Below are 14,111 nucleotides of genomic sequence, written 5' to 3' on the forward strand. Positions count from 1 at the left end.
AGCAAATTTCATGTGCAGATGAATAGTAAGATAGCTATTAACATAAATTAACAGAAATACCCAAAATTCCACTGGTCCCTACACTTCTACATAGTTTTCCCAAGTTATTAAGATTTTCTGATATTATGACCAAGTAGATCTCTGGAATTTAAAAATACATAGGAGAGAGGGGTTAGAGAAGATAAACAAGTGGCACAAAAACCTCAAGTCCTCACAGAAAGATAAATGTTAAAGATTAATAGTTTAATTAACCTAATAAGATGCCATGAACAAAGAATTTACAAAAGTCTACTTTTGACAGTTTTTCATAAAAAAAGTAACACATCAATAAGGTATTCCTGCTATGAAAGTGATCGGTTGAACAAAATGACATACTCTTTATGCTTTTTCCTTTTGACCTCATTCGATGAGTCATCAGAATCTTCACTGCTGGAGGAATCCTACAAAGAAGAAAAAAACAAAGCTAATGTTATTAATGATTAGAATTTGACCATGGTATCAAATTTTTGCTTGTCATACTATTTGACATTCACTTTGCTAAAATGCTAATAATGCTAACTATAAAGCTTTGTTCCCATGTTGTTATATTTGTACCATTAACACATAATTAGTAACATCTCTATTACAAATTTATAACACAGTCATTGACATTAGGTAAATATCACAATGTCAGCATTTTGTATAACACCTTAAAATCTACCATCTCTAGAAACCATAATTGTTGCCTAGTATGGCCTCAAAAAGGAATTGTAATTACTGGTATATTCAAATTTTGATTTAATATTTTTCTGCCCCATTAGACAGTTTTTGATATAGTTCTTTCTGAATGTTTCTGCACAAACACACATGCTGGTGTACTTACGTGTGCACAGGAACTATACTGTTTAAAGCTATGGCCTATTCTTTTAAAAAGATGTTGCGACTTGCTATTCATCTTCTATACTGATTTAAAAGACACGTTTGTCTATGTATATTTTCATAGTATTCACATTTAGTTTATTTCTAGTTTTGCTGTGATGAGCAAATGTACACATGTGTCTGTTGCTTATTTTGGATTAATCCCTAAAAGTAGAATTATTGGATAACAACATATTGATATTTCAAGGCTCTTGATACATATACTTAAATGTAGTTATTTCCTCATCCTTTCAAAACACTTACTGTTTGTAATAATTTCATAAATACCTACACCCAGTTAAATGGGCATTATGTCAACTTTCGGTGAAAACTCACCTCCTCTGATCCACTATTAGATGAAGCCTGCTGCTGCTGCTGCTGCTGCTGCTGCTTCTTGAGCATTGCAGATCTCTGAACGGCCAGAATACTAGGGCTAGATTTCCAAAACTGCAACAGAAATATAACCAGTGAAGGCTGAAATCTTGAAAAAACTGAAAAAAAGTTAATTTACTGGACAGCATTATCACTGCCTCCAAATACTAAGTTAAGACACTTTTCTGTACTCACATTATGTGTAATACAATATTATGACAATTAAATAAAATTCTGAGCTTTAGTTGCATATAAAAAATTTATGGTGTGCTGAGTTTCATAAACAATATTAATATATTCTTTGGTGTTAAATATTATTTTCAAAAAACAAAGTGACAATATGTGACACCAGGGCTACTTGAAAACTGGTTGCCTGGTTTTTTAACTGATGTGAGGTAAAGATGAAGAGCTTGAGTCAGAATACAAATCAACTATGTCACTAAGTATAGTTTCAGTTCAACTGACTTTTATTATTTATTTATTTATTAGACAGTAAGATTTTCTCCATGGCAGAATCTGTGTGTTGATATACACTCTGGCCCAAAGATCTTACCATGACTGGTACTCGAAGTAACACTACTGTATTCCACTATGAGGTACAGATAGGTTTTAGTAAATCTTGTAGTAGCTTTTTTCGAACAGAATGACCCTTAGCCTACTCTACCAAGTATCTTCAAGGAAGCAAGTTCTATTAGATTCTCCTGCTATTAGCAATAAAGTACCCCTTTGAAGATCTGTAGAGATCAGACACTCAAGATTAACAGAAAGACCTCACAAAGCCTTTAATTTTTATCCATGAGACAATGAATATTTATGAAACTCAGTTTCTGCCTTAGAAAGTGTTTATTTTATACTTGCTTGACTGCTTCTCCTCAAAGCCAATCAAGTCCAGATATTTAACTACAAGTTTGAGAAAGTAAATTTTAATGTTTAAAATTAATGTCTTCTAAAAGCTGGATTAAGAATGCTATAAACCAATGTTATAAATTTTCCCAAAGTAGTACTACAAGAAATCTATCTTTCAGGATACTTTATTACCTCAGCTCCATCAACTTTCGGTGGTTTTGCTTGGACTTTGTTTTCTCGGGAAGTATCTGATTCAGACTCTGACTGACTGCCCGATTCAGATCCAGATTCAGAGTCACTGCTACCTGACTGGCTACTGCTTCCATCACTACTGCTTCCAGAACTTGAACCAGATCCTGAGCCTGAAGCTGACCCAGAATCATCATCCGACTGGCTACAATTTGAAAACAAACAGATTTCAAACAAAATTTATTAGGAATTTAATTTTCCTTAAAAGTCAGCAGAAATCCCCAAATCATTAATTCTTGTTTATTTCATATTTCAACATTCCATAACCAAACAAATAGAAAAAAAGAATGTTAATCTATAACAAATGACTTACTTGATAGCTTTAGTACAGTTTTGGTGAAAACATAAGGAATCAGATCACAATCTTCCTCCAAGATAATAAGCAAAATCTATCAAACACAGAATCCTGGGCTAGAAACTTGGGAAAACAAGAAATTGAAGCCATAGTCGCTATCCTTAAAAGGCCATTTAACTATAGGAAATCTAATGTAGAAATTGTGTGAAGAAAAGGATTAATGTGCTGAAAATTCTCACAGTCAGGTAGAAAAAAATTTGTAGTTTTTTACTTGTTTTTAAATTATATCTGTGTTCTACCATTCTGGGGAAAAGTGATTTATTAAAATTAAGCTCTGAAAAGGGGTGCCTGGGTGGCTCAGTTGGTTAAGCGTCTGCCTTCAGCTCAGGTCATGATCCCGGGGCCCTAGGGATTGAGCCCACACAATTTAATAGCTTCGCCAAGAGTATCACTGAATCTATCACGGTTCCACAGTAATAAATCTGAAATAATAGTAAATTCTCACAATCCTTCCTAACCTCTGTATACCACATGTGAAAGCAATTACCAGTTCATTGAGAAACCACCTTTTTTCCCATTACTAATTTTCAGTCCAAAGTAGCCTAGAAATGGTCTGGCCTAAACAGGTGATTATGTAAATTACTATCATTCCCAAGGTCATTTGTTCACATAGTGTTTACATGTGAATTGTTGAAAACTAGGGCATTAAATTCTTTACACACACGTTTGACTCAGCTTTTGATGTAATTTCACTTAGCTTTATCACAAACAACAGGTAATGTAGTTTATGTATACACAGCTAAACTCAAGCTTCATGTCCTCTGCTGTAATTTTCAGAAATACCACCAGATGGAGGTATTACTCTAAGGAAATAGACTGCACTATTAAAAGTAATTCATTTATAAAATTTCTCCTTTTCTAGAGCAAGTTTAGTATTCACAAGGAAACACAGACATAAAAGTTTGAAAGAAGACTTCTGATTCCAGAAGTTAGATATAAATTAAAATGCAAACGTATATTTTTAAAGTCGAGTAGAATAAAATATTCACAGAAACAGCAAAAATTTGCCTTTTAAAGTATATGATATCAAGATCACTTTTTTAAAAGATTTATTTATTTATTTTAGAGAGAGAGAGAAAGAGCACGTGCATGCAAGTGACAGGAGGAACAGAGGAAAAGGGAAAGAAAATCTTTAAGCAGACTCCCTGCTGAGTGCGGAGCTCAACTGGGGACTCAATCTCTTGCCCCTCAGGTCATGACCTGAGCCAAAATCAAGAGTCAGAAGCCAAATGAGCCACCCAGGCACCCCTCAATCACTTTTGCCGCAATTTTTAACTGTTGATCACATGGTTCAGAGATCCAAAAACAGCACAGTGCCTCGCAATAAACAAACCCCACTTAACCATATTTCACTTCGGTCCCTTCAGAGAAATTTCAGCAAGAATACTAAGAGAAGATATTTTTCCTGACATACAATTTTATTTCTCCTTTAATCCACTCTCATTTACTCAATAAACTTCACTGACAGTATTGTGTATTAGGCACTGGGCAAGACCAAGAGCATACAAAATCCTTACCATTAAAAAACCTCTAACCTGGTATGGAGAGACAGTCATGTCAACCAATAAATGTTGTTCTGTGCTATTTTTAAGATAATTGATCTAGGTGTATGGGGAGCACTGCATATACAACCAAGAAAAAAGTGCGAATGGTAGAAAAGGGAAATTGCTTGTAAGCTTCTTGAGGATATCATTTATTTTTTTCCAGAGTACCTAACCACAGAACTGTACACAGGTGAGGATGCTTAATAGATACTCGAAAAATAGGTAGATAAGAACGACTGAATTTGGGGGGCTATCATACGCCTGTATTCTTGATTATGTCTTGATTAGTCATTCCAGATGAATGGCTAGTCAAAATTCTTTGTTAATAAATCAAAACTCTAAGTGAAAGGAGGAATCTTTCCCTTCATATTCTTTAGGTTGTAGTAGTTCTGGCTGGAGATTAAAGCAAACAGCCTGAATCTAGATTACTGTAATGACACAGACCTATTACAGAATGTCTTTACCTTATGTATTGGAAGTATAAAGTATTTAGTTGTTCTTAGTAAGATTAAGAATATACAAAGATTAAGTAAGAAATATTTTACATACTACCACAGACCAATCTCCAGAATATAGTTAAGTAAAAAACAAAACAAAAAAACCAAGATACAAAACAATGTTTATAGTATGCCTCTTTTATATAAGGGAAAAATATACATACTTGCCTATATTTTTAAAATAGCAATAATGGCAGCATAACCAACAATTAATTTAAAAAATGGTTATCTACAGAAGGAGGAATAGAGGGAAGAGTAGAGGGAACAAGGTTTTAAATGAGTCCTCAGATTCAAAACACGTAAATGTTTAACAATTTTTTTAAAAAAGAAAATCCTAAAAATTTTAGGAAAAACACAGGTTCAGGAAAAAAAATCTATATTCAGACATAAAATTTTGAGCTAAAATTGTTGAAAAACCTCTCCCTATTGTTTCAGCCCACTGCTGTAAATGCTCTTTCCAGAATAAAAATCTGGGCATGGTCTAACTTTCTTTTATAAGTCTTCAGTGTTTCTATAACAAAGTGCAAACACCTATGAGGGCTTTCAGGAATTCGTCTTTGCCAGCCTATTTCCAGCCAGTTTCCCACTTAAATTCTTAGTTCTAGCAATGGCAAACTACTTAGAATTCTGAGAGCCAGTTTCTCTTTCCACTTCCTGCTTTTGCTTAAGTACTTCTCTTTTTTTCCCCTACTATGTAATTCCTACTTGAGCCTCATCTCAGAGGCATTTCTCCAAAACTCTCTCCTAACTCCATTATTCTCAATCCAACCTTAAATTAGGTATCCTTCCTCAGCACTTCCAAAACATTATTACATACCACTGTCTTGGCTGTGAGTACACTATGTAATGAACACTGTAGTATTGTTTTCTTTGGTGTTTTTGGTATCCTACCTTTCATATTCTACTATATGTTTCTAGAGTGTTGGGATTTTTACTTGTTGTCCTTTGTATATTGAACACCAAATGAAGAGCATCTCTGATGGGTGGATGGATGTACATATAAACAAACAAATCAAAGATATATATGGCTTCAAATTCTTGTATAAAATTCACAAATATAATTTGCCTACAAGAAATATTGCTGAGCTCCAACTAACATTTTATTTATTTAGGTAACAACCAATACCAATGATCTTCTATACAACATAAAGTCACTTAAGAGATTACTTAAGAATTACCCTTATTAATTAAATTAAATCCCACTAGCACATTAACAATAAAGAAACACTGTATTCTTTTCCTTACCTTTCTCAATTTACAAAACAAAACCCACCGTAAGTTTATGGGTACTTTGATAAAATTGTTTTCTGAGGGTAAATTAAATAGGAATACAACACTTAAAAAATAAAACAGCAATTCAAATTAAAGTCTCTTGTCAGGCTTGTTTTTATATTTAACTTCAAATATAAACAAAAGAGCAATATAATGAATTACCATATATCTAAAAACCTGCCTTACAATTATCAACTCTTACCAATCTTGTTTCAAATAATCCAGCTTCCCAAACACAATCTCAGGCATTTTAAAATTTTATCCATAAATAGTTAAGTATTACAAATAAAAAGAAACCAACACTATTTTTAAATACCACAATACCAGTATATCTTTAAAATACCACTTACTCAGTGCTCGCTTCGGCAGCACATATACTAAAATACCACTTACTCCTGAATTTTAATATGAAATCATTTTAATATGAAATTAAACATTAAGTCACATGATTTCGTTTCCTGGAATGACTGAATAGGAATCCAGATAAGGTTCACATACTGCCCCTGAATTATATTTTTTTAAGTCTCTTTCATTTTTTTAATTTAAATTCCAGTTACTTAACATACAGCGTGATATTAGTTTCAGGTGTACAATATAGTGATTCAACAGTTCCAAACATCACCAGGTACTCATCACAAGTGCACTCCTTAATCCCCATCACCTATTTAACCGATCCCCACACCCAAACCACTTCTGGTAACCATCAGTTTGTTCTCTATGTTAAAAGTCTGTTTCTTGGTTTGCTTTTTATCCTTTGCTCATTTATTTTCTTAAATTCCACATATGAGTGAAATCATATGGTATTTGTTTTTCTCTAAGTCTCCTTCATTAATTTGACAGTTCCCTTTTCCTCTTTGTTTTCTCTTGCAATTTATTTTGTGGAAGAAATTAGGTAGTTTTTTCTGCTTTTTCAGATTTCACTTACTGTAACCCTGTGGTATTAACATATTTTTCTAGCCCTTATAGTTCTTGTAAATTCTTAGATCAAGAGACTCAGATTAAAATTCAGCTTTTCTTAGGGAGAGTATTTTTTCAGTTGTTATGGACTTCTATCAGAAGAAACTTAAGTTTGGTTGTCTCTTTTTGAGTGAGGTTAAGGTTAAGCTATGAACACCTTATCTGTTCACTGCAGTTCCCTACAAGCTCTCTAGCTAATGTTTTTAGCAGCCATTGATCATGATGGCTTTATCACCTATTTATTTAGAGGCACTAAAATGGTGCTGTATCTTGCTTTATTTACCCATTATATAACTTCTTCATTAATAGGTGGAATACTTTTATATATTTTTAAGATTTTATTTATTTATTTGAGAGAGAGAATGAGATAGAGAGAGAGCATGAGAGGGGGGAGGGTCCGAGGGAGAAGCAGACTCCCTGCTGAGCAGGGAGTCCGATGTGGGGCTTGATCCCGGGACTCCAGGATCATGACCTGAGCCGAAGGCAGTCGCTTAACCAACTGAGCCACTCAGGTGCCCCTGGAATACTTTTATAATGAGAAACTTCATATTTGTTAACCTTAAGGTACAGTTCATACATGAAAGCCATTTTCATTTCTTTGCCTTGTCAGTTTTGAGAGTTAAATGCATTCTTTCAAAGTCAGCCAATAATTTTTATGTCTCATGAACTCATGGATTTGAATTATTTGATGAATTTTAATCCACTGTATCATTGTTGATGTTCAAATTGTCCCATCTTTAGCCAACAGGAAACCCTTTATTAGTTCCTGAGTCCTTTTGACAAGAACTCAAGTAGTCTTTGATAGCTTCCTTACTTTCTGGTCTGACGAGAAGAACCAGGCTCATCTTGTATATTTCTTGTTTCAGAATGTAACTCAGGCATTTCATCAAAAAGCCCTACTTCTGTTTAGATTAGAACTTAAATTACAATCTGAGTACTAAGTGTGAGCCTCTAAGTACAGGCTTGGTCGCTGTTTTTAATTTTTTTTTTAGGGGCACCTGGGTGGCCCAGTTGGTTAAGTGTCTGCCTTCAGCTCAGGTCATAATCTCAGGGTCCTGGGATAGAGTCCCGCATCGGACTCCTTGCTCAGAGGGGAACCTGCTTCTCCCTCTGCCTGCCGCTCCCCCTCTTGTGCACACGCGCTCTCTCTCTCTGACAAATAAATAATATCTTAAAAAAAAAACTGTTTTTAATGGAATGACCTAGGATAAATACTTTTAGAGATAATACATTAAGAATTTATACTAGCATTTCCAATTTAAATTTGCAGGGTTTTTATTTCTATTTTATAATATCACTTGGGTTGAGTTTTGACATTACAAATGACATTAACAAAATTACTGCCTATCTTAGATTATATGTAATAGTTCCAAAATAATATCTGTATTATTAACAATATGATTACTAAATGTCAAGATTTATAATTTTTTTTGTCCTTCAGGAATACTACTAGAAGCAAATTATTGTTTTAAAGTCACCTGAAATAATTTATTTCTATATAGCCACCAATTTGGTTTCCTCACGGTCATTTGCTTTTTTTTCATTTTAGAGACTGCTTTTTATTCATCTCGATTTAACCTTGCTTTATTATTTACTTGGGTCCAACCTGAGTTTACAGAAGTTAGTCAAAATCCACTATGCGTCCTTGTCTCCTCTACATTATGTCCTCTCTCCCCTATACTTCTTTTTTAAAGTTTTAAACTTATTTTCCCTTTTTTCAATATAAGCAAATTATGAGTAAGAATACACGTTTGTTATCTCCTCTTCCATAATCATTAACATATTTACACTATTACATATTTTATATATATATACATATGTATATATACACACACACACACTGTATTCTGGAGATCATTCCCACAGCAGTAGATATGTTCCCCCTTCCTTTATGCAACAGCACATACTCCATTTTGTAGATACATCACAGTTATCACAGTTTCAACTTGTCCCTCAATGATGAACATGCTTTGCTTCCATTCCTGTGATACCACAGTGATACATAATGATGGCCCTTTGCATGTATCTTTTTGTATTTATGGCAGAGTATCTTCTGAATTGCTATTTATCAACCAATGTAAAAATACCTGCTTTGAAGTGTTAAATTTATAATCACATAGCGCCCAGATCCTGATAGCTTTGTACTATTCCACACTTATATGAACTGAGAGTCCTTTCAGAAATGGCAGATTCTAGGGGTAGCTGGGTAGTTCAGTCAGTTAGGCGTCTACCTTCAGCTCAGGGAATGATCCCAGAGTCCTAGGATGGAGCTCCACATCAAGCTCCCTGCTTAGCAGGGAGCCTGCTTCTCCCCCTCTCTCAAATAAATAAATAAAATCTCAAAAAAAAAAAAAAAATGGCAGATTCTAGGAACAGGAAAATAAAAGATGAACCTAAACTATCTTGCTATGCCAAAAAGCAAAATACTTGGAAAGGAAGGAAGGAAAAGTAAAAATGGGGGCATGTCAAAAGAACAGGAGAAAAAACCAAAACAGGACACAGGAGCCAACCTGAGGAAGCTTTCATTGGCCACATCTGACATGAGCATCAAAACAGACCATAAGAAGGTTATTACCCAGTAAATAAAACAGGAATCCTTGAGTCCATGCTGATGATAAGTAGGTAGGTAGGCAGATAGGCAGAAAGACAGGGGAGGGCTCTGATAGGGCTCTGAATGCCAACTGATTAATGTGACCAGCAGAGTAGTGTTAGAAAATTACCATTTTGCAATCATCATAGAAAATACTGGTTTGGGCAAGAATCATCAAGACATGCTAAATCTAAGGAGAGAGTGTGATGAGTAGAAATTTGCACAGTCTCAAGGTAGCTTCTCAGAAATTGCTTTTTAGTGTAACAGATAAATTTGAAACTAGTTGAAAAACCAGACACCACCTTGTCCTGATGATCACATCACCATCAATAGGGACAGGAAGACAACATGAGTCTCCAGATATACCTTTGAGAAAGATGTATCACCACTTACACAGTACTCCAGCCAGAGGTGCATATGGTAGGCAATGCATAACTTATATCTAATCATAAGTGAACATAAGACAAGCCCCAACTGAGAAATATATTCTGTAAAATAACTAGGCTATCATCTTCAAAATGCTAATGTCATAAAAACAAAGAGGAAGTGTTCCAGATTAAAGAAGATTAAAGAGACATGACAGCCAAATGAAGTATGTGATTTTAGATTGGACCCTGTACTGAAAAATGATTAGGACGATTGACTAAACTGGAATAATAACAAAGATTAAAGTATTGTATCAATGTAAATTTTCCTGACTTTAATAACTATACATGGCTTCTGTAAAAGAGTACCTTTGTTCTTAGAAAATATATACTGAAGTATCAATGCCTAAAGGGGCATGATTTTTGTAACATGCTCTTAAAAAACTCAGGAAAAATAAATATGTATTACAAATGTATCATGTATATAGATAATATACGTATAAAGGCAAAAAGTTAAAAATTAGTGAATCTGGGCAAAAGATATACAAAGAATTTCTTGGTACTATTTTTGCAACTTTTCTGTACTCTTCACTAGTACTCCTCCTCTATTCATCCTTCACATCTCCAGTTGAGTTTTTCTATATCTCCATAGGTTACATAAGATACCTAGCAGGGTGCCTGGCAATTATCAGTACATGTTTAACATAAGGTAGTTGTATTATAGGAGTGTTATTACTTAAATCTATCTCTACCCTCTAGAACTCTGACTCTAAAAACATGTGAATTAATAAACAGTTAAAAAGTACCACCTCTCTGCTTTTTATTAAAAAATATCATAAGCCTACATCTTTCACAATTTTCTTGTTCTTTCCTCCTGGTTTCTTTACCTCTACTCTTCTTCTTTTGGTTTTTTTCTTTCTCTAAGTCACCTAATTTAAAATTGTTATGGGGAAAATAATTTTGAAGAATCAGAATATCTAGAACACTAAATACTAGGTCCATTTCCTACATGGTCACAATTATTTATATCCAAGTAGCACTGGTTCCTTACAATGATGCATATAATCACCATATCTCTGTATGATCTTCATTAGTCACCTCCCCCAAACAAGTATCTTATATCCAGACAGCTTCCTTCATTTATGTTATCTGCTTGGTTCTTATGGCCCTTTCTCTCATTTTACTCCAGACAGAATTTAATAGCTCTTCAGATTTCAAAATAGCTTCATAACTATATTCTAATTTATCTTTACAACAACAAAAAGTGTCCTTGAAGGCACACATAGAAGTTTTTCTAGATTCTTTCCATAGGAGGCAAGCCTTCTGGGGTCCCAACTTTAAGGAGACCTAATTCCCTAGTCAAATACTTAATTTCAATTCCAACCTCAGCCTCCTGTTCAGAGACGCTGTATCCCTCCAAATATCCCCTGTACTGCCATGTTTGCTTGGAGCTTACTTACTGCTGACTTCAAGGTCCCTTTTGTTTCTGGCACATGAAGGTTTTCTCTGAAGTTAAGCAGTACACTTACTTTTTGCCCATTTTCCCAATTTTTCTTAAGGATTTTCATGTGTGGATAGGAAGCACTTTACTTTAGGAGGGTCTATGTTAGCTCAGCCTCGCATATGACAGAATAGCAACACCTCCTTGTTCTGCTCTCAACTCTCCACTCAAATCAATCCTTTAAACTAAAGAAAACACCAAGACCTATAATGGGTAGATGAGAACATATTCTCAAGTGAATAAACAAAGATTCTTCTATATTACAGGAAAAAAAAATGTTCAAGTATTTTTTGCTTTTTTTATCACAGAAATTGGAAACTATGTCTGCAACAGCACATAAGGGAAGAATGAATAAAATAGTGAATGATCTTCTAAGAAAATGGTAACAATGAGCAACTGCTTTCCTTACCATCATATCAGCAAAAGAAGAAACTGGCCCTGATAAAGGGATGGAATAGACTGAAAAAGCCAAGAAAGTGTTATTGGAATGGGGGGGGGGAGGAATAAAGAAAGAGTTATTGGAGTGGGTGTGGAAGTACCAAGGAGCAATAAAAAGAACCTCTCAAAACAATAGCAGTAAAGAAAAAAAGACTGGGTCTTCAAACATTATATATAAATTAGACTGCCTGTATCAAAGGTTTACATCAATGATTTCTCATTTTAAGTCCATTAAATAATGTATTCATTTATTTTCTTCTTTTGTCCCTAGGACGTCAAGATTTTCTTTCTGGTATATACCATTACCCTACTTTATCATTTTCAAAATTTTTTAAACTGGTAGTAGTATTTAAATATAGTAGACTATGAGAAGGTAGGGGAGGAAAGCTATAGAATACATTGATAAAAGGTAAAATGATTTTCCACAGAAATATTAACAGAAGGTTGTATGCCTGACAAACACAGTAATACATAAAGAAATGTATTTATTATTCTAAGGAACAAACATATTATACTAAATTCTCACTTCATGCCTTGTTCCCTCCCCTGATTATTATTTAAGAGTCAACACCATTCAAAAGGACTTCTTTGGGGGAATTCTGAAAGAATTTTTGAAAGATACTTATGGGGAAAATTCAGAGCTAACCTGATGAGTGCTCTGAAGTTCAATCAACCCTAACTTATTTTTTCCTAGCTTTCTAGCTCCTTCTTCTCATTGTAATTTTATTTATATATGTACACCCATTAGACAAGCCTCAAGTTTCTGCCACATGGGAACAATAAATATACTTAAGGATTACTTGAAGATTAAAAGAGATGTAAAGCATACAGTCTGATATACTGTAGAAATTCAACACTGACAGCTATTAGAAATAAAAAAAGGGGGGGTCTTTTTCCTGAGTTCAAGATCAGAATCATTACTTCAAGGACTACTTTAGCTGTTCTTCAGAATGTCATAACTGTAAATATAAATATGTAAAATGCCTATGAGTTAAACCTACAGATATACTAGAATTTTCAATATAAATTCCTTAATAAAAATAGGGAAGACATGATGATTACTAATTGGTGCTATGTGCCAGATCCTGGGTTCTCATTTAATCCTTTCAATTTCATATAATAAATAAACTGAGGCGCAGAGAAGAATAAGTGACAAAACCAAATACCAATACTAAGATAACCAAAATGTACAAATTATGAATACATACAAAGAAATGAAAGAAAATTCAGAAAAATGAAAGCCATGAATTTCTTAGTATGATAGGAGTGATTTATTTTAAAATAACATTTCTATTTGTACCATGTTTATGTTGTCTACTTGCTCCTCCCCACTCACCCAGTATCCATTTTGTTTGCCCTGTAGTAGTATATTAACTGTCCTCCAGGTTTCACTGGTATATGCCCAGCTCTTAGCTACATGTGGCCATGTAAACAGGTTCCAGCCAAAGGGATATGGCTAGAAGTGATATGGGATTTTTACATCACAGCCTTAATAAAGTGGCTTGCCTTAAATCCTATCCCTCCCCATTTTCTTCCTGCTGGCTGAAAAATGGCTAGTAGGGCAAGAGAAGCCATGTATTAAGATTAAGTATAGCAAAGCTGTCCCACTAGCCACAGTACCTTAATAACCTCAAGGGGTAGCGCTCACTTACCTGAGAGTGAAAAAAAAGTAACTATTTGAGCCCCTGTGTTGTGAGATTTCCAGCATACAGAATACCTTAACTGGTTCTATAATAATGTTTATGCAATAAACACTTTTGAAGGAATAAATTCTGTACATGGATAATGTGAATTCATTGGCTCATCTCTTTAACAAACAAATACTGAGCAAGAATTTCTAGCAGAGACAAAATACCATGGGAAAAAGAAAAACATGAGAATCAAAGATACAAGGATGGACTGATTCCTGATTAAAGAACTAGAGATGAGGGAAACAGTTTTATGGACGGAGTGATTTTAGAGCTAAGTATTGGTAGTATTCCCTATACTTTTCACTCTGGAGAATGATTCCTTTCTGAAAGAACAGATAAAATTTTCTACTCTAACATTATTTAAAATTATCATATTCTTTATGTAACCTTCTCCAATTTCTCCAGGCACATCACTGTTCCAACCCACATGTTCATAATATTTTGCTCATGTGCTATTAGTAATGCCTTCACAATATTATAATTATTTGTATACATGTATCTCTTTTAAAAGATTTTGTTTATTCATTTGACACAAAG

At 34.2% G+C, this 14,111-nt stretch overlaps 1 protein-coding gene across 5 annotated transcripts in view; it reads right to left on the bottom strand.

Moving 5' to 3' along the window:
- CHD1 (chromodomain helicase DNA binding protein 1) overlaps positions 1-14,111 on the bottom strand; it is an 80,037-nt gene that overhangs the window by 49,007 nt on the left and 16,919 nt on the right. For all 5 annotated transcript variants that reach the window (XM_027604916.2, XM_027604912.2, XM_027604913.2 and 2 more), the window contains exons 3-5: positions 2,308-2,509; positions 1,234-1,344; positions 376-440 (exon numbers count right to left, since the gene is read on the bottom strand). In XM_027604916.2, coding sequence (XP_027460717.1) covers positions 376-440; positions 1,234-1,344; positions 2,308-2,509 — 378 coding nt within the window. The remainder of the gene's footprint in view (positions 1-375; positions 441-1,233; positions 1,345-2,307; positions 2,510-14,111) is intronic.

Source organism: Zalophus californianus, chromosome 5 (genome assembly GCF_009762305.2).
Source record: "Zalophus californianus isolate mZalCal1 chromosome 5, mZalCal1.pri.v2, whole genome shotgun sequence".
NCBI lineage: Eukaryota > Metazoa > Chordata > Mammalia > Carnivora > Otariidae > Zalophus > Zalophus californianus.